This window comes from Pelophylax lessonae, assembly GCF_965119305.1.
Source record: "Pelophylax lessonae genome assembly, chromosome: 3".
Lineage (NCBI taxonomy): Eukaryota > Metazoa > Chordata > Amphibia > Anura > Ranidae > Pelophylax > Pelophylax lessonae.
Window position 1 is genome coordinate 493,803,758 of NC_138770.1, and position 21,118 is coordinate 493,824,875.

At 45.7% G+C, this 21,118-nt stretch overlaps 1 protein-coding gene across 1 annotated transcript in view; it reads left to right on the top strand.

The window, feature by feature from the left end:
- DHX57 (DExH-box helicase 57) overlaps positions 1–21,118 on the top strand; it is a 295,697-nt gene that overhangs the window by 55,817 nt on the left and 218,762 nt on the right. The window contains exons 5-6 of the mRNA XM_082251986.1: positions 4,655–5,466; positions 15,106–15,317. Coding sequence (XP_082108112.1) covers positions 4,655–5,466; positions 15,106–15,317 — 1,024 coding nt within the window. The remainder of the gene's footprint in view (positions 1–4,654; positions 5,467–15,105; positions 15,318–21,118) is intronic.

The window sequence follows — 21,118 nt, forward strand, 5'->3', positions numbered from 1 at the left end:
CAAAATGGGGGAGATGCTGAAACAACGGAGCTTTGCAGCTCAACAAAAGGATCACCAAGAGAGCATGGCAGGCTGGAAACAGAGACGCCAGCAGCCAATGGAGGCCATCGGTTTGGAGGAAACCGAGTATGTGTGCAGGGCTGAGTTGGATGCCTTGCAACGGAAAATGGAAGAAAAGGAACAAGCCTTGGAATTGCTTAAAATGGAGCATAGAAACTTGCAGGAAATGAATGAACTACTCAAGTCTCATGTGTTACAGTGGGAAGAATCCACTGCTCTTCTTTTGGTCGAGTTGCAAAAACGCAGAGAGACTATAATGGAGAAAGATACCATCCTCATGGAAAAGGAAAGTGAAATTCAGACTTTGCAGAAGCAAAGCATGTGTGAAATGTTGGAGTTGCGTAATCAGCTGGAAAAAAGTCTTCAGTGTTTGGAAGTTACAAAAATAGACCTGCAGGAGTCGCAGGAACAGAATGTGGCTCTGAAAGCGACATTGTCTCTCAGCGACAAAGAGAAAAGTGAAAGAGAGGCTAAATTACTGAGTACTGTGTATGAGCTCACTACTTTGAGCAATGTGGTAGATGAATTACGTGCAGACTGTGAAAGTTGGAAAGGTGAAGCCCAACGTTTCCAGCAGCAGTTAAAGGAGAAAGAAGCCTGTGTGGCAGAATTACAGTCTCATTCCCAGAAACTAGCCAATGAGGTGAAGGCTCTTATGCAGGGAAAAGGAGATTGTGAACATAAGAGGGAAAAAGTAGAGGCACAGCTTCTGGAATCGCAAGTCAAGGTGTCAGAAGGTGACCGATTGTGTGCTAAGCTGTCAGAGAAGGCAAACCGACTGCAGGTTGAGTTGGACAATGTTACAAATCAGCTTTCTCAAGCAGACAGCAAATCTAGAGAAATTGCGGAAGATTTTTCTATCTTGGAATCGCAGCTGCAAGACACGCAGGAACTCTTACAGGAAGAGAGGTGTCAAAGGCTGAGTTTTAGCACAAAGCTCAAACAAATGGAAGATGAGAAAAATGGCTTCCTGGAACAATTAAAAGAGGAGGCGGAAGCAAAGAAAAACCTATCAGAGCAAGTCGCAACATTGCAAGCTCAGATAGCGGATATGAAAAAACGCATGGAAGAAAGCGTTGGTTCATTACAGTGTGTTGAAGATGTGAAAAAGAAGTTTGATCAGATGCTTGGTGAAGAGAAGACTGTGTCTGCAAAATATGCAGAAGAACGCGCCCGCGCAGAAGCGGAGGCGCGTGATAACGAGAGCAAAGCCCTGTTCTTGGCTCGCTCCTTGGAGGAAGCTCTAGAGTGTAAAGTTGAACTAGAAAGAGTTAACCAACAGCTGTGTACAGAAATGGAAGATTTGGTCAGCTCCAAGGATGATGTTGTGAAAAGCGTTCAGGAGCTAGAAAAGTCTAAGCGAGTCTTAGAACAGCAAGTAGAAGAGATGAAGATTCCGTTGCAGGAACTGGAAGAGGAATTCCAGGCAACAGAGGATCTGTCCCAAAGAGGGGATAGTGTGCCTGATGCAGTTTTTAAAAGGATCAGTGTTTTGGGGTCTGTCCTGAGTGAGCCTCAGAAATGTGACGACATGTGGCTTGAATCACCCCTTTGGAATAAACCGTTCCTTCAAAAACTTCAAGCATTGGAAAATGTATCATTAGAACTTCAGCAAACAAAGGAGCTGAGTAAGAAATGTGGTGATTTCTCAGTTCAGGCTGAAAACCTAGTGGAGAAAACTAAGACTGTTGGTGAAAACGTGAAGCAAATGAATAAGTGCCTTTCAGGGAGTGTTTCCAAAATGGAACTGGTGAAAGACGGATGGCAGAAGTTTGATCGTGATCTTGAGATGCATTCCATGTGGAATTCAGATAGAGAAAAAGAACTAGGTGACCTTGAGCGGTCAAATAGTTCAGCAGAAAGTGCATTGAAGAAACCTGTAAAAGAATGTGTTGCAGTTCCATGCTTCTTCACTGATGCAGAGAGGAGGTCTATAATGGATACCACCCAGATCGCTGGGTTCAACTGTGTTGTTGCCTTTAACCCCTATGTTGGTGGAAGGAAAGTTGATGATGTTCTGGTTGGCTACTTCTGTGAAGAGTTTGGCAAGAAATATAAACTGAATATCAAATCAAATAGTAGGCCTTTACTGCGACTCGCTCAGGAGGGCGAAAAGTTTAAGAAGTTGATGAGTGCAAATGCTTCAGATCTGCCTATGAATATGAAATGTTTGGTGAATGATATTGATGTCTCTGGGAAAAGGAACAGGGGTCACTTTGAAGAAATGTGTGACAGCCTGTTGTCTCAATTGGAAAATCCTCTGCACAGCATCTTAGAGCAAGCAAAGCTCAAGAAGGAAGATCATTCCCTTTTACAACAAAAAGTCAATGATTGTGTACAGCTGTATGGAGAGGCAACTCAAGTCACAGAGGGATGTCAAGAGTCCCTACTTGGAACAAACCTTAGTGAAGCAAAGGTTCTCAAAGTTTTGTGGAAAACATTTATGGATTGCAGAGAGAGGCGTCTTAAGAATGTTGAAGACCTTAAGACTAGCCCAATTGAGTTGCCTATGGATCACGGTCCTCCATGGTGGATTGGACAGACGGTTATGAGGGACAAGCTGTCTGACATTTATGAGAAAGCTGTCAATGAAGATGACAGAAACGAGAAGGAGCAAAATTATGCCAAAAATGCAGTTGAAGAATGTGTATATGAGATGAGAGACAAACTGTGTGGCATTTATGAGAAATCTGTCAGTGAAGATGACAGAAACAGTTTCATCCGGAAGCTTGAGGATAATAGGAGGCTTATCAGTGAGTCAGCAGTGCCTGACACATGCGTGCCTGGAAATATGTGTCCCAACCCTAGGGTTGAAACAAGAGGGGGGGGTATGTGACAGGAAGTCAGGTAAATCTGGGAATGTAGTCACTGAGAGGAGACACATTCCCACCTGCTTTGAAAAGTTCACTGATACTATAGGGTGTTGGCTGCAAAAAGAGCCAGCAGGAAGTTGAAAACCATTCAGCTGTTCAGAATGAGGAGATCAAGGCCTCTATAATTTGTCCAGAGAAAATCTATTGAGTGCTGCCTCCTGTCGCCGTGTGGGCTGGGAGAGGAAGGCAGACATACGTGTACCTCCCGACGCCGTGTGGGCATGGGAGAAGGACTGCTGCCTCCTGTCGCCGTGTGGGCTGGGAGAGGGGGACAGTCGGATGTGTGCCTCCCGACAAGCTGGTGAGCATGGGAGAAGACCCCCTACAGCGATGTGAAGCTAAGGAGGGTAACCACGAGTGAAGACGTCTCAAAGGTGAGAAGACAAAGTGTTCCATGTGAAGAGTGTGAAGAGAAGTGTTCCATGTGAAGAGTGTGAAGAGTAAAGGGACCTGTTAAATGAACTGTGTTCAATGTGAAGAATCTGAAGAGTAAAGGATCCTGTTATAAATGAACATGTGCGGTGTGAAAGAAAACAAAGGGACATGTTCAATGGACAATGTTTGTGCTGTGTGAAAAGCAAACAAATGGACATTTGAGTGTCTGCTGTAGGATCAGCAGTGTCGGCCCAACAGTAGGTTGGAAAGACTTCTTAGGTAGGTTCCAGCGTGAGAAGGTAGCCGCCCACAGAGGCAAGGATTTATTTTGTCTTTTATTTTATTTTGGCTGTTTTGATGCTTGCAATTGTGTGAAGTAAATTGCATGAATAAATCAGTCTTGTTTTCAACCTCTAATCGGCTATCTCTCTGTGAAAACGCACCCCCAAAGGGGTCACCCATACGCCTACCACCGAGCTAATCCCTTACAATATATATATATATTATATATTATGTATGTATGTATGTATGTGTTGGCCTGGTGATGTGTGTGTTATTATTTATTTTTTTCCTTTTTATAGTTTTTATGTTGTTCTTCAGCAAAGTACAATACAACAGAAAGGTAGTCTGCCTAACATGGCAGAGCAATGCCAATCGGAAGGTACATAATAAGCGCAATGAAAAAGCAATGCACATCAGGGAACGTGTCTTCTTGTACGTCTCCTAAAACATTAGAGCTCTGATTAAATTGAAAACGGTAGTGCAAAACAAGGCCCCTGGAACACAGTATTCCTGACCACACAGCGCATTAGTGGGGGTTCCCTCCATGCAGGCTTGAGCCAAAAGAGCATTTTAGTAGTAATATATATGAGAATCGGGAAGAAGTAAGCGAGAAAGCAGGGGAAGAGAAAAAAAGGGCAAAAAGGAGAAAAGAGAAAAAAAAAAGTAGGGGGTACAGGGATCAGTTCCCACCTAGAAAGCCAAAGATGCAGAGTAGCTAATGGATCCTGAGCTGGATCCTGTATGACCTGAGAGAATAGTTGATGAACCATAGTCTCAGTGCCAATAATACCACGTTTTACGGAATTGTTCCTCTTTGCTGCTGTTAGACGTTCCATATCATTATTCTAATTATCTACAGCTATTCATTGACAAACTAACGGAGATTGAGTTTCCATTTTTGTGGAATCCAAACCTTGGCATGATTTATGCAAGTGGATCAGGAAGGAGCCTGGTGTTTCTTAATGTATAATCGTTTCATGTCTTTTTTTTTTGGTAGATAAAAGTGATGATCCAAAGTCGTACGTTAATACTTGTGTTTTAATACCTGTTTTTTTATGATGCAGGTATGGCTTTGATCGAGAGAGATGTATGATTGCTCTCAGGACTCATAATGGAGAAGTTGGTACATCTCTAGAATTTTTGCTGCAACAGTGCTTTTCAGAAGCTTTTGGCATCCAAAACATGGCCATGCATTCTGCCAGTGATATTAAAGTGGAGGATATCTTGGCATTACGTCAGGAAGAGGCATTTGTCCTTAGCTCAATCTGTGGGGAGAAATTTATTGAGAGAATACCAAATAAAGTATGGACAGTTGGACTGGAACTGGACTACCTGACGACAAAGCTTCAAAAGTCAACACGGAAGGACAATGGCAATGAATTGCTGATGTCACAGCCTAGAAATATCTGCAGGTTTTTCTTGACAGGTAAAACATGCAGATTTGGGTCAAAGTGCAGATTTATGCATGAAGTACCAAAACAGACCTTGAAGGATACATCTCATCTAAATGCCAATGCAGATAGCAATTACCTGTATGAACTTGAAATTCGTTTCATAAAGGACAACAAGTACCCCTATGAAGCACCACTGGTAGCAATTCACTCACTCAATGAGGACCTTCCCATGGCCTGTCGGCTGCATATGGCAGAATATCTTTATGAAAGGGCATTAAGACTGGCTCAGACTGGTGAACCAGCTGTCTACTCTTTGGTTACCTGCTTGGAAGATGAACATGACATTGTAAAACTGCTTGCGAACACACATCACAGATTCAGCATACCTCCACCTTTTATACAACCAGTGACTTCTGAAAGGAAGCCACATATAATTATTAATAAACCTCTCTCTTTTGAAAAACCAAGCCATACGACAGAAGGTATGTTAATACAAGAATATGTTTGAGTAAGATGCTTATAATAATTTAATAGACTTGCCACCCAAAACCTGATATTTAGTTTTTCTTTAGATGTGTGTGAATTGAACTTTCACCTTTTTTTTTTTTTTTGATATGTTTTGGAGAGATTTATGGGTACTGGGCAAATTATGTTTGGTTCATATACAGGTCATTTCCATTGGTACCTTTTTATTATTTTACAGGGCTGCATGCCTGCTCCAGCTAAATTTATTCCCTGACAGGCTAAACAATGATAATAAATATAACAGCCTTGGACCTTTTAAAACACAGATCCCATATTTCTATCATTACCTGTTGCATCTGTGATTGTGTAAATTGAATCAATTATCCTGGTAGATATACTGTTACCTACTAAGTCAGACTTAAAGCGGAGTTCCGGGCACAGAAACCATTTTTCAATAAACATACCCCCGGGACAGTCAGGGCTAGCACATTCCACAATGGCTAGCCTCTGATCCAGGGGTCTTCAAACTATGGCCCTCCAGTTGTTCAGGAACTACAATTCCCATTATGCCCTAGTCATGTCAGTGAATGTCAGACTTTTACAATGCTTCATGGGACGTGTAGTTCCGCAACAGCTGGAGGGCCGTAGTTTGAGGATGCCTGCTCTGATCTGTCCCGGTTCGCACTTACCTGCAAGAAGAAATACTTACTTATAAAATTTCTTCCACAGCGTTGCCATCTCTCTTGTGGGCAGCTGAAGCCGGCGCGATCCTCTTCCGCGTCCTCTTCTCCCATAATGCGCCTGCACCGTCCCCTCTCGTCACTTCCGGTGCGGCGCCGCATTCCTCCACAGCTTCTGGGCATGCCCAGAAGCTATTTAGCAGGGAATGCGGCGTCGCCCCGGAAGTGACGAGCGGGGCCGGTGCTGTCGCATTGATTCCTGGGAGCGATGACGTTCAGCTCCCAGGAATCATTGCAAGCCCGGAAGTGACGGCGGAGCCGCGGCGCAGAGGGAGGAAGTGAAGAATAGGTGAGTATATTCGATCTACAATTACAAGGTGAGTACAAAAAAAAAAAAAAAAAACCTAACTATCCAATTCTGTTTCAGGTGAAGGTGAACAAGTGGACGGGCACAAAAAAAAAAAGATCGATTCTTGTGCCCGGAACTCCGCTTTAAGCCACAGTCACTGTGTTAGTAGTAGAAAGAACCTGCAAATGAAATGATTAAATTATTTCCCATGTGCTTTATATACTCATAAATTATACATTGAAACAAGGTTTTTAAACCATTAACACTAATTGCTCATTTGTAAATGTTTAAATGTGTAATGTTAGATGCTGCAGACACTGACGGGTTTATTTATGAAAAAAAGTTTTCTCTATCATTCATTGATGGACGCAGTCTCTGATGCATATCAGTAGGGTTATACTGCCCCCTACAGGAGTAGGACACTAGGCAGAAAAAAAGTTCTGGCTATGCCTATGTGCAGTCCCAGGGGGTATACTGTCTCTCTTCCTGCATAGGATGTCTGTTTTAATCTGCCTAGTCAGGAGTAAGGGCCTAGTTCCTTGCTGTGATCTCTGGTTCTGGCAAATCCATTTTTTTTTTTTTTTTCTAGATCATTTTTTTTTTTTTTTTTTAGTTCGCTTTTCTCTGGATTTTCCTGTGAGTTCTACAAGCAACTATACTGGATCTGGGTGACAGGCTGGATGTATAGATCCAGTGGTCGCCCCAGCCGGCCAGCAAGCGTGCGCAGGCCTTAGCTCCACTCTGGGTGGGCCGTGACATAGTCCCACTGGACGGGGACTGGCCCCCGCAAGTTAAATTTCTCGCCAGGTCGCAGCGATCCTATTTTGGCCGACAGCCCCCCCACTTCAGCGAAGTGGGGTCCTATCAGGGGATGGCTCCTGCCTGTGTCCCTGGTATGGTGAGTAAATGTCCCCCCCTCTTCCCCTGGTGGCTTTTTGGGTGGACCCGGGCCCCTCCCTGGGACTGTCGGACCCTCACAATCCTGGGTTCTCCTCTGTCCTATACCGCACCCCCTCTACCTGCCCTCCCTCATGCAGGGGGCTATTGGGCCTACTCCCAGGGGCTGGGACTGCACTCCAGGCCGGAGTGGGGGCGGCGGGTGCGCCTCTGTCGATGGACGAACGATCATGCAGGGATGGGTCTCTGTCTGTACCTCCAGGGCCCACTCTCTCTGCTGGGGGTCTCCAGCACGTTTGCCTGTCCTCCGTAGGGGAGCGCTGTAGCGCAGTGGGACTTTAAAAAAATAAAAATGTGTGTCATTTTTCAGCCTTTGCTGACGGGTTCCCCTGGTGCAACATGGACCCTACAGATCATGTGTCCCCACCTGACCCCCTCAGGGAGGCCGCAGGGCCCTCCAGATCCCAGCTGTCTACCGATGCGATTTCGGTGGTCCTGGAAGCGTTTGTGTTCTGAGTAGAGGTGGACTTTAAAGAGCGAGGTGCTAAGAAACACCCTCTGCCTACCCCTGCCTCATCTGATGTCTCAGGTTCTGAGTCTGACTCGGCCACCGCAGACGTGGGTCTCCCTTCCGGGTCCACTACCTCGCGCCCTGTCTCCTCTGACAGTGAGGATGACATTTCTACCTCCACTGCCGCGCAAGATAAGGCGCTGGTGGATGCACTAGTTATTTCTGTGCGTGAGACCCTGAAATTAGAGGACGCAGCTGCGACTGGGGCGCAGGTTACCTTTGCCGGCTCTAGTTAGGAGCCATTTTTTTTTTTTTTTTAAACTAACAACGAAGCTTTATTTAATAAAACGGATACTAAATTTACACATAAATACGACTAGAACCCCACTCTCCTCTATAGCGCAATTGGATGAAAACAGACTGTCTGTCTCTTTCCATCCGATGCCATCTGATCCGATCCACGGGATGGATAGAAAATAGAACCACCATCCGTCTGCTTTTGGCGGACAGGATCAGATGGCGGCAGATTACTGCTCCATAGAGGAGAATGAAGGGTCCGATCGGGTCTGCCTGAAAAACTGACACGCAGACCTGATCAGACAGCCCGTGTGAAAGGGGCCTTCGGCTGTGGCATGGCGATGAGGGGAAAAAAAAACAAAAAAAAAAAAAAAACATTTTTTTTTTTTTTTTTTTATAATAGGAAAAAAAAAAGAAATATATTTTTTTTAATAATTAAAAAAAAAAAGAAGAAAATATTATTTTTTTTTTTTACATTTAAAAAATAAATTAAATTAATAATAATAATAACCACACTCCCTGTCAAAGGTAACTAACTGGACAGGGAGATGGTAATGCATTGAGAACAAAAAGGCAGTGGAAACAGTCATTACTCCCGGCCACCACAAGAGGGCGCCAGTTCCCCATTGGAAGCCTCTCTCATCTCAAGGAGGCCGAAAAGCCAGGGCCTCAATTTTCGGACAGCGCAGAAGTCCGTGCACTCCGTGCGCGGAAGTCCGTGCAAAAATGACAGGACACCTTCTGCAGGGCACCCCAGGCGCCAGGTTGCTAATTCTAGTCGCAAATGCGACCTGGCGCCTGGGGATTGTCAAGCCCTGTTCCCGCGTATTTTGACATCATGCTCAAAAAAGAATGGGACCATCCAAAGCGTTCCACTGGGGTGCCTAAGCGGATTGCTAGAAGCTACCCTTTTGAGGAGACCCTGATAAAGAAGTGGACTGTACCAACTACAGTGGACCCTCCGGTCTCAGAACTAAATAAGACTACCTTTATCCCAGTGGAGGATTCCCCGTCTTTTAAGGATCCAGAGGATAGGAAGGCAGATGCTGTGGCCCGCAATATGTACTCCCTGGCGGGGTCTGCACTGAGACCGGTGTTTACGGTTGCCCTTGTCACACAAATGTTGACTGAATGGGCTAAGTTATGACGTTGTGACCTGGAGGGGAAACAAGTTCCCTCTGCCTTGAGGAGCTGTTGGACCATCTGGAAACGCCTCGAAACGCGTCAGCCCTCTGCTTCCAGTAAAGACGTTGATCCTCTGGTAGGAGGCAGGTGTTTGGAATTGATGTGCCTGAAACTTCTTGTTTGTTTGTGAGTATTTGATTTTAAACAATTTTATCCAAATAAACTTGCTGAGGATAATGCGCTAGGCTGGTGCGCCCTTCTTTTGCTTTGTATTTTCAGGGGAAACAAGTTCCCTCTGCCTTGAGGAGCTGTTGGACCATCTGGTACAGGGGCTGCAATTTGTTTGCAATGCCGCGCTGGACACTGCTCCCATATTGGGCCGACTGTTGGTTTTGGCAGTGGTCCTCCGGTGTATACTTTGGCTAAAGTGCTGGTCTGCGGATCAGACTTCAAAGAAGACCTTGACTGATCTGCCTTTTCAAGGAGATCGCCTGTTTGGAGCTACCCTGGATGACATCACTAGGGGCGTCACGGGGGGGGGGGGAGTACCTTTCTTCCACAGGCTTTCAATGGTTAGGACATTGGTAGCAGACGGGGTCCCTCCTTTTTCAGCACACATAGTTTTTTCGTCCCTCAGGGTCAGTCAATATGGCAAAGCCCTTTAAGACTCTTTTGCGGCGGTTCCAAGCGACCTGCAGACATGACCTCCTCGGCCTGAAGGTGTGCCCCCACTTGTATCTGGGGTGGGGGGGGGACGTCTTTGCCGGTTCCCGGACCTGTGGCTATCCCGGATACCAGACAAATGGGTTCAAGAGGTCATACAGTCTGGTTACAAGATCGAGTTTCGATCTGTCCCTCCGGTAAGGTTCTTCCCTTCTAATGTGCGACTGTCCCCGGATCACTTGCTGGCGCTCTCTGGGGCAGTTCATAGTTACATAGTTACATAGGACTTGGTACAACAGGGGTAATCGTTCCGGTTCCCAGGAAGGAAGGAAGGCAAGGTGCATCCAATCCTGAACCTGAAAGCACTAAATTGCTTCATGCGATTTCAAAAATTCAAAATATAATTGGTTTTCACGGTGGTGGCCTCCCTACATCAGGGGGATTTCCTGGCCTCCAAAGAAAAAAAAGATGCCTACCTTCACATCCCAATCTCTGCAGGTCACCAACGGTTTCTCCGTGGGAGAGGATCACTATCAGTTTGTGGCGTTGCCCTTTGGTCTCGCCTCTGCTCCTTCGGTCTTCACAAAGGTGTTGGCTCCGATCCTGGCGCTGTTGCAGCAGCGGGGATATCGGTCCTGGGTTACCTGGACGATCTACTTCTCCGTGCGGAGTCTCCTACGACGCTGAAAACAAATTTGGAAATCACCATGAGAACTCTGGAGGAGTTCGGGTGGATTCCGAACCTTCAGAAGTCGTCCTTGGTCCCTTTCAATGACACTGGACTACCTGGGCCTGACTTTGGACTCCTCCTCAGTCAGGGTGTTTCTTCTTCCAGAAAAACTCCAAAAACTTCAGACTGCGGTGAAGCTGTTGCTGTCCAGCAAATGGTCGTCCCTTTGGACCTCTATGAGGGTTCTTGGACTGATGTTGTCACTCTTTGAGGTGATCCCCTTCGCTCAATTCCACACAAGGACTTTCCAGAAGGAAATCCTTCTCAAATGGAACAAAAATCTGAATTCCCTGGACATTCAGATCCAGCTGAGCCAAGTGACCAAGGAGTCCCTGGTTTGGTCACTTCTGGGAAGGGAAATCCTTCCTCCCTATATATTGGACAATTGTCACCACGGATGCAAGTCTGTCCGGGTGGGGGGGGAGTTCTCGGCGGGTTCTCTGCTGAAGGAGTCTGGTCTCTGTAGGAATCCAGGTTACTGATCAATGTTCTGAAGCTGAGAGCGATCCGGCTTTGCCTAGTCCACTGGACCGAGTACCTGCAGGGTTGTCCAATGCGCTTTCAGTCGGACAATGCCACGGCCGTGGCTTATGTCAATCACCAAGGGGCCACCAAAAGTGTCCTTTCGGCCTTGGAAGTGGCAGGCATCCTTCGTTGGACTGAATGCTTTGTTCCAGCTCTCTCCGCAGTTCACATTCCAGGAGTGGAAAATTGGCAGGCGGATTACCTCAGTCGACAAGCCTTGGATGCAGGGGAATAGGCCCTCCATCCGGGGGTGTTCCAGCAGTTGTGCCTTCGTTGGGGCACTCCAGATGTAGATCTGTTGGCGGCTCTGGTCAACAGAAAAGTACAGAGGTTTGTGGTCCGCTCCCGGGACCCTCTAGCAGAGGCCGCAGACGCACTGGTGGCCCCATGGGGTCAGTATCAGCTGATGTATGCTTTTCCTCCTCTCAAGGTTCTGCCAAGACTTCATCGCAGGATCGAGGTGGAAGGGATTCAGGTTATTCTTGTGGCTCCAGACTGGCCTCGCCGAGCTTGGTACGCCGACCTGGCCAGGCTAGTCACAGACGCTCCTTGGAAGCTTCCTCTCAGGGAGGATTTACTGTCTCAAGGGCCAATCGTCCATCCTGCATTACGGTCGCTGGCTTTGACGGCTTGGCTGTTGAAGGACAGGGGATTCCCACTCTGCTTAAAGCAAGGAAAGCGACTTCTAGAAAGATTTTTAATCGTACATGGAAGTCATATATTGCGTGGTGTGAGTCTCTTGGGACTCCCCCTTGCTCTTACTCGGTGGCTCGGATCTTGGCTTTCCTTCAACAGGGAGTTGATCAAAGTTTGGCCTCGAGTACTATCAAGGATCAGGTTTCGCCTTTGGCAATTTTTTCTTCCAAAGGCCATTGGCCACCCATTCCTTGGTGCGTAACTTCATCCAGGGGGTACGACACTTGGTACCTCTGGTGCGACCTTGGGACTTTAATTTGGTGCTGTTGGTTCTTCAAAATTCTCCTTTTGAAAGTATTCGGGAGATTCCCCTGCTTACTTTATCCCAGAAGGTGGCCTTCATGGTGGCTATCACTTCTGCGTGCAGGGTGTCGGAACTGGCGGCGTTGTCCTGTCGTTCTCCCTACCTGGTGGTTCACAGGGATAAAGTGGTACTTTGTCCGGATCCGTCCTTCCTGCCGAAGATGGTTTCCAGTTTTCACTTAAATGAGGACCTTCTTTGTGTCCTTATCCAAAACATCCTAAGGAATTTGCAATGCATACTCTGGATGTGGTTCGGGCAATCAGGGTGTACTTGGCGACTGCTGAGTCTTTTCGAAAGTCGGATTCGCTCTTTGTACTCACAGATGGTCCAAAGAAAGGGCTGCCTGCGTCTGCTGTGACTTTTCCAGATGGAAACAGACAGTTGTGCAGGCTTATTCAGTTAAGGGTCAGGTTCCACCTTTCCCTATTGGGGCACATTCTACTCGGGCGCTTAGTGCTTCCTGGGCTTTTCACCATCAGGCATCTGTGCTTCAGGTTTGCAAGGCGGCCACCTGGTCGTCTGTTTAAACCTTTACCAAATTTTATAAGATGGATGTGCTGGCATGATGCCTCTTTTGGCCGCAAAGTTTTGAAGGCTGCTGTTTAGGGGGCTTTTTGGCCTTCCTTGAGGGTGTTTACTGTTTTTTCAGATGGGCCTCATCTTGATGAGTAGTGAAAACCCTGAATTTAGTATCTCAGAAAATTAGAATATTACATAAGACCAATAAAAAAGAAAAAAATGTTTTTAATACAGAAATGTTGGCTTACTAAAAAAGTATGTCCATGTACAGTATAGTATGCACTGAATACTTGGTCGGGGCTCCTTTTGCATAATTTACTGCATCAATGTAGTGTGGCATGTAGGCCATCAGCCTGTGGCACTGCTGAGGTGTTATGGAAGCCCAGATTTCCTTGATGGTGGTTTTCAGCTCATCTCCATTGTTGGATCTGTTGTCTCTCATCTTCCTCAGATTCTCTATGGGATTTTGGACAGGAGAGTTTGCTGGCCAATCCCAGCACAATGATACCATGATTATTAACCAGGTACAGGGGAAAAGAATTGTCAATAAACCAGGTATTGGTACTTTTGGCAGTGTGGGCACTGGGCAGGTGCCAAGTCCTGCTGAAAAATTAAATCAGCATCTTCATAAAGCTGGTTAGCAGTAGGAAGCATGAAGTGTTTTAGAATTTCCTGGTAGAGGGCTCCGCTGACTTTGGACTTGATGAAACACAGTGGACCAACACCAGCAGATGACAAGGCTCCCAAAGTCATCATTGACTGTGGAAACTTCACACTGAACCTCATGCAACTTGGATTGTGTTCCTCTCTACTTTTCCTCCAGACTCTTGGACCTTGATTTCCAAATGAAATGCAACATTTTGCACAGTTCATGATGATTTTGGGAGCCATGTCATCTGCTGGTCCACTGTGTTGATATATCAAGTCCAAAGTGAGCGCAGCCCTCTACCAGGAAATTCTAGAGCACTTCATGCTTCCCTCTGCTGACCTGCTTTATGGAGATGCTGATTTAATTTTCCAGCAGGACTTGGCACCTGCCCACACTGCCAAAAGTACCAATACCTGGTTTAATGATCATGATATCATTGTGCTTGTTTGGCCAGCAATCTTGCCTGACCTAAACCCCACAGAGAATTTGTGGGGTATTGTCATAAAAAAGATGAGACACTAGAACCGACAATGCAAATGAGCTGAAAGCCGCTATCCAAGAAAGCTGGGCTTCCATAACACCTCAGCAGTGCCACTGGCTGATCTCCTCCAAGCCATGCCGCATTGATGCAGTAATTCATACAAAAAGAGCCCCGACCAAGTATTCAGTGCATACTATACTGTACATGGACATACTTTTCAGTAAGCAAACATTTCTGTATTAAAAATCCTTTTTTAATTGGTCTTATGTAATACTCTAAATTTCTTAGATACTGAATTTTGGGTTTTCACTAGCTGTAAGACATAATCATCTAAATTAAAAGAAATGCTTGAAATGTATCCCTCTGTGTGCAATGAATCTATATAATAGGAGTGTCACTGTTTGAATGGAATTACTGAAGAAAATTGTACTTTTTAAGGATAATCTAATTTTATGAGGTGCACCTGTTTATAACTGTATTGGATATGTAAAGCACACACAGTTTCAATAGGCACAGTGAAGTAATTATGATTTGTTAATAATCCCCTAATAATCACAGCCTTCTTTTCAAACATTCACTTTCTTTTAGCATATTCTATGCTGCTCCATCCTGGTTCATGTCCTGTTCCTCAAACCTCAAACAGTTTCTCTTTAATGTTCTTGCTTGAAATGTCAAAACCTCTCAGAATTCTGTGATGCATGCATTATAATACACAGATAGATGTTTATAAAAAGCAGGAGGTTTTTATCTTAATGTATTTTTTGCATTAGTGGTAAAAATCACTGAGTGCACCTCCACCCAACACTAGAACCCCCCCCCCCCCAGCTCTCCTAATGTTTACCTGAGCCTGATGTCGGGAGCGCAGGTAGGTATTCCCAGAAGAGGAGGATCGGGGTACTCTGTGCAAAACCATTGCACGGAGCAGGTAAGTATATCATGTTTGTTGTATAAATAAAAAAAATTGCCTTTACAAGCACTTTAAAGCTTTGAATCACAGTAATATAAAGTTATTTTTTTCTTTGTGCACTGCTTTGCCAAAAAAAGGGTTCTTGGTGCTTTAGGTGCATTGACAGGCTTCCTTTACACAATGCACATTAACATGCTGTGCACAGTAAAGGCTTGAACACTTGCCAACAATAAAGAGTTTTAAAATTCTGGTAAATGTAATGCCAAATAACTGTATGTATGTACTGATCTAAATTTAATCATTCATTGCCTTTGTATTTATAGGTGGGAAGGAACGGGCAATAATAACAGAAGAGGTTAATAAAATTACCCAAACTGAGGAGAATGAACTAGATGATCTGGAGTCGGAGGACGTGGTAATCGAAAATGAAAGCTATGTTAACATGAAGAAGAAACAAGCAAAGAAATACAGCTGGAATCCCAAGTCATTCCATACTGAAAATGCCAAAATCTGCAAGCACATCCGTGTCAAGCAGGTAATTCAACCTTGTTGGTATATATATTACAAAAGCCATAAGACTGTAGTTCCCCAAAAAGTTCCTAATACAGTTTAACACAATTCAAAAAATTTTCTGCACACTTACTAGTTAGCAAAAAAAAAAATGTAATTTGCATTAAAAACTGAGGTTTTAGTTTGTTGCTTACATTTGCAATTCTATGTGGAGGCCTTATCAAAGCCCTCTCTGCAGTGTGATCTTTAAAGTGGTTGTAACCCTAAAAAAAAAAAAAAAACTAAGATCCTGTTCCTTTAAGGCACATGTGTCACACAAGGCCCATGGGCCAAATCCAGCCTTCCAGGCCATTTCACATTGCTCTTGCACCTCTCCTGCAGCTGTGGCACTCCTCTCATTTACTCTCCCACCTTGTCTCAGCAGGCGGCTAAAGAGAGGAGGACAGAACTCCTCTGACAGATCCTGCGCTCATCCATTCAGCCACAAAGGGGCTTGTCTCTGCCCCTAACTCCCCTCCCGGAGTCTCAGCAGTTTGCAGCAGAGAGAACAGGATTCCTCCTACAGATCCTGCGCTTCTCAATGTAGCCGCAGAGAGTATAGTCTCACTGAACTGATTCCCCCCCACCACCACTCATCTTTTCTGACTATTTTTCACTAGTTTTGCATTTGACTAGTGTCAGTGTCCCTACTTGTATCATGAGACGATACCTGGACCCTATCGAGGTTGCACAGGCAGTCCAACTCCTCCAGGATGGCACATCAATACGTGTCCTTTCCAAAAGGTTTTCTGTGTCTCCCAGCACAGTCTCAGGAGCATGGAGGAGATTCCAGGAGACAGGCAGTTACTCTAGGAGAGCTATACAGAGCCATCAAAGGTCCTTAACACATCAGCAGGACTGGTATCTGCTCCTTTGAGCAAGGAGGAACAGGATATGCACTGCCAGAGCCCTACAAAATGACCTTATGACCTTCAGCAGGCCACTGGGTGTGAATGTCTCTGACCAAACAGTCAGAAAACAAATTCATGAGGGTGGCCTGAGGGCCCAACTGCCTCTAGTGGGCCCTGTGCTCACTGCTTGGCACCATGGAGCTCAATTGACATTTGCCATTGAACACCAGAATTGGCAGATGCGCCACTGGCGCCCTGTGCTTTTCACAGATGAGAGCAGGTTCACCCTCAGCACATGTGACAGACGTGGAGAAGCCATGGAGAACGTTATGCTGCCTGTAACATTGTTCAGCATGGCCGGTTTGGTGGTGGGTCCGAATTTGATATGATCTGAAAAAAAGGCCCCTAAACTGGGACATCATTCTTAGGATCAAAGAGCTTTAACAGCCATGACCACCACCTCCAAGACACTGGCAAAAAAACTGAGGTTCTTTCCTGTATGTATAACGGTATATCCTCGCGCTTATGGTAATGTGCATATATATATATATAAATAAATTAAAAATGTCTGTGAAATCAATAGCTGCTTGCTGCAAATTAAAGTGCTAGTGCCTTTAAATCAGTGGTCCTCAACCCTGGTCCTCAGGGCCCACTTAACAGGCCAGGTTTGCAAGATAACTAAAATACATCCCAGGTGATATAATTTGCTGCTCAGTAATTGCAGTACTCTAGTCTGCATCTTTCCAAGGTAATACTTAAAATCTGGCCTGTTAGTGGGCCCGGAGGACCGGAGTTGAGGTCCACTGCTTTAAATGATATAAACCCAGTGTTGCAGCGCTGCTTTAGTAGGTGTTCTAAATTAATAATAAAAATAGTAGTAATTCAACCAAATGAGTAATTAGTGCAAAGTATATCAGTGTGCAAATCTCGCAAGATAAAGCAGTAAATATACTATGAATTCATAAATATTAAATCATAAAGTCCATATAATCAATCAAGTGTCCATCAGGTACAGGTAAAGTGCTTCACTGTGTGCATAAACTGGGGTGATCCCCTTGTGGTTGTCCACTTACCACAATGCGTTTGGTATAAGGCATTCAATGAAAATCCTGCAGTGTAGTCACAGCCTCTTCCTGTCAGCCTGGAATCCACAATGTTGTAGGAGAGATCCTGAATGGTGGTCCTTTTTTACATCCCGAGTCCCCTCATAGGAAAAAAAGGCCATCCATAGTGAAGTACGCTTCACCGGCCGGAAGTGACGTCAAGGTCCGCTCAGCCAATCGCTAGACGCGTTTCGCCATCCAATCACGGCGTCTCTCCTACAACATTGTGGATTCCAGGCTGACAGGAAGAGGCTGTGACTACATGGCAGGATTTTCATTGAATGCCTTATACCAAACGCATTGTGGTAAGTAGACAACCTCAAGGGGATCGCCCCAGTTTATGCACACAGTGAAGCATAGAAGCACTTTACCTGTACCTGATGGACACTTGATTGATTATATGGACTTTATGATTTAATATTTATGAATTCATAGTATAATTATTGCTTTATCTTGCGAGATTTGCACACTGATATACTTTGCACATTTTTTGCACATTTGCACTAATTACTCATTTGGTTGAATTACTACTATTTTTATTATTAATTTAGAACACCTACTAAAGCAGCGCTGCAACACTGGGTTTATATCTTTCCTGTATGGGAGGGGTTATATGGGAGGAACTTCCTGTCTATTAGATGCCAGTGTCCATTCACCTAAAGGTAGCATATAACCCAGATAGTCATGATTACCGGCTCTGTGTCCCATGATGTATGATAAAGAAAAAAATATTTGCAAAAATGTGAGGGATGTACTCACTTTTGAGAGATACTGTATGTATAAATGTGTGTGTGTGCATGCATGTATGTATGTGTGTGCATATTATATATATATATATATATATATATATATATATATATATATATATATATATATATACACACACACACAGTATCTCATAAAAGTGAGTACACCCCTCATGTTTTTGTAAATATTTTATTATATCTTTTCATATGACAACACTGAAGAAATGACACTTTGCTACAATGTAAAGTAGTAAGTGTACAGCTTGTATAACAGTGTAAATTTTCTTTCCCCTCAAAGTAACCTTAACACACAGCCATTAATGTCTAAACCGCTGGCAACAAAAGTGAGTACATCCCAAAGTGAAAATGTCCAAATTGGGCCCAATTAGCCATTTTCCCTACCCGGTGTCATATGACTCGTAGTGTTACAGGGTCTCAAGTGTGAATAGGGAGCAGGTGTGTTAAATTTGGTGTTAACGCTCTCACTCTCTCATACTGGTCATTGGAAATTCAACATGGCAAAGAACTCCCTGAGGATCTGGGAAAAAAAGATTTCTCTTACGTCCTCCGACAGTCGCCGCCCATTCACACAGTCTTCACTAATGGGGTATTGCTTCCTCTCCACGGGAGTTTCTAGGCATAAGACTTGTAAAAGAACAATTCATCTACATAGTCACACCCATGGGGGCCGTCCTTCTAGTCCAATACCCCCCTGCAATAGCCATCCCAATTCCGTTTGTCTTCTGCCTAGCTTAGGAGTGGATATGCTTCCCTGTGCTGAGGCTACAGTCTCAGCCTTCCTCTTTTTCTTTTATGATTTATTTTCTGAAAATGTCATTTTTCTTTACATTGATAGCTGTTTATTATTTCAGCGCTAGTTAGTTGGATCTTCGGATGAAGACGGCGTTTGCGGAGCCGGGAATCGGACTGACCGTCCTGGTTTTCCTGGACAGAGGGCCAGATGGGAGTCCCAGCCCGCCATCGAGCGTTTTGCAGGCTGTGTTCGCCCTGGCCTCGCAAACGACCCATCCCTGTCCATCAGGGATGCAGCCATGTGAGGTGGCTACCTCACTGGACACAGCATAGGTTCGTCCGTGCACTACTAGTGTCCTGCGTTTCTGGCTGGCGGCACTCCCCTGCCATCTGAGGGTGGGCGGTTTCCGCTTTTTATGAGGCACCCCGCGCCATCGGGTACAGGTAAGTACATTCTGTGTGGGGCCTCTGTCTGGGGTCGGCATTCCTATGTGTCTGTGGTGTCCCCTATGTCTGTGCATTTTGGGCTCCCTTTTCCCGGTCCCTGCGGGGGGTTTTATTTTCTCACAGCAGCGCTGTGTGGGGGATTGGGGGGTCCCTCTCCTAAGGTCACTTTAGGGTGCTGGAGGTGCAGACACATGCGGCGACCGCTTCGAAGTTAGAAAACCGCCTGTCCGCCATTTTAAGTGTGGGCAGCATGTCTGGCTTCATTTTGGGCGTTCATGCAGCATGCTATGTAGTGGTTTTGATGCCTTGCGGCGCCATCTTGCATGTGGCATGCGATCGTTTCAGAGCACATGTCGGCGGCCATCTTGCCGAAGCCTCCCATTCGTTTTCAATAGGCATCCATTTTCCCTTGGCCTGCAGCCTAGTTCAGCCTCCAGCGGTGACATCACTTCCTTCTTTCTCACAGAGCCAACCAAAGGGGCTGGTAACACACTGTGGGGTTCTGTCCTGCTGTTCTTTTCCTGTCCTACTTTGTGCAATATTCCTGGTCAGTTTTTGTCCCCGCGGGGGTCTGTGTATCAGTCTTTACAGCGGTGCGCTCTTAAAGGGCCAGTTTACAAAAAAAAAAACACAATTTTTTTATTTCTGTTTATGGAATCCCAGGACAACAAATGCCCTCCAGCTTTTAAGGGGGCTTCAGGGTCCTCTGAATCCTCTAACCAGACTAATTTGGCGGCTATTGTGGCAACTTTGGTGTCAAAAATGGATGTGCTGATGTCTGAATGTGCTGCTAGGAAAAGGCCTAGGATTTCCTTTTTCTTCTGATTCTGAGTGTGACATGGTTGCTGTAGGTAGTGTGACCCTTTCGGGGTCTCGCTCTTCTCAGGACCCGCAAGAGTCTGAGGGGGAGGCAGAGGTCGCAGGGGTGGATGACTCCCCCCCTGGGTCGCCCGAGGAATGCGCAGCTATGGATGAGTTGATCCTAGCAGTAAAGGAAACACTACGTTTGGAGGATGAGCCCAATCCTCCGGGCTTTGTGTCCTCTTTTGGTACACACAGGACCCACAAGACAGTGCAGGTTTTTCCTTGCCCCGCAGAATTTCACCATAAGGTGAATGAGCTATGGCGTAACTTAAAACACACCTTCGTGGTGCCTAAGAAGTTTCAAATTCTCTACCCTTTTGCGGCCACTATGGCTGCACACTGGTGTGTGCCTCCTCAAGTGCATCACACGTTGGCCAGATTGAACATGGCTACCTTGGTCCCCACCGAGGACTCCCCGGTGTTCAGGGACCCTACTGATAGGAGGCTGGAATCTCTTGCCCGACATTCTTACATGGTGGCTGGTTCCATGCTCAAGCCTATTTTTGCATCTGTAATGGTGGCTCAGGCTCTGGCGGATTGGACTAAGGTGCTCAAACGCACCCTCGTGGCTGACTCTGCCCCTCCCACTACAGTGGAGATGGTGGATCAGATTTGTCGAGGGGTCATCTATTTGTGCGATGCGGCTCTAAATGAGGCCCTATGCGGGGTCTCGCCTTTTTGGGGAATCCTTGGATGAATTGGTTAAAGGAGTCACTGGGGGCAAAATCACTTTGCTGCCCCAGAACTCTTAAGGGAAAATTTTTCCGCGGTAAGCGGGCCCCCTCCTTTAAACCTAATCAAGGGTCTTTTCGTGCCTTCAAGGCGCAGAACAAGGGAAAACGCTTCAAGGGCCAAGGTGGCCAGAAAAAGCCCTGGTTCGGCAAACAAAAATATGGCCAGGCTGGGACGGCGGCTCAGTCCGCCTCTGCCTGAAGGGACGCCCTCACCCATTTAAGGGGTGGGGGGACGTTTGCACAATTTCCTCCAACCTTGGCTGCTCCGAATCACGGACAGATGGGTTCA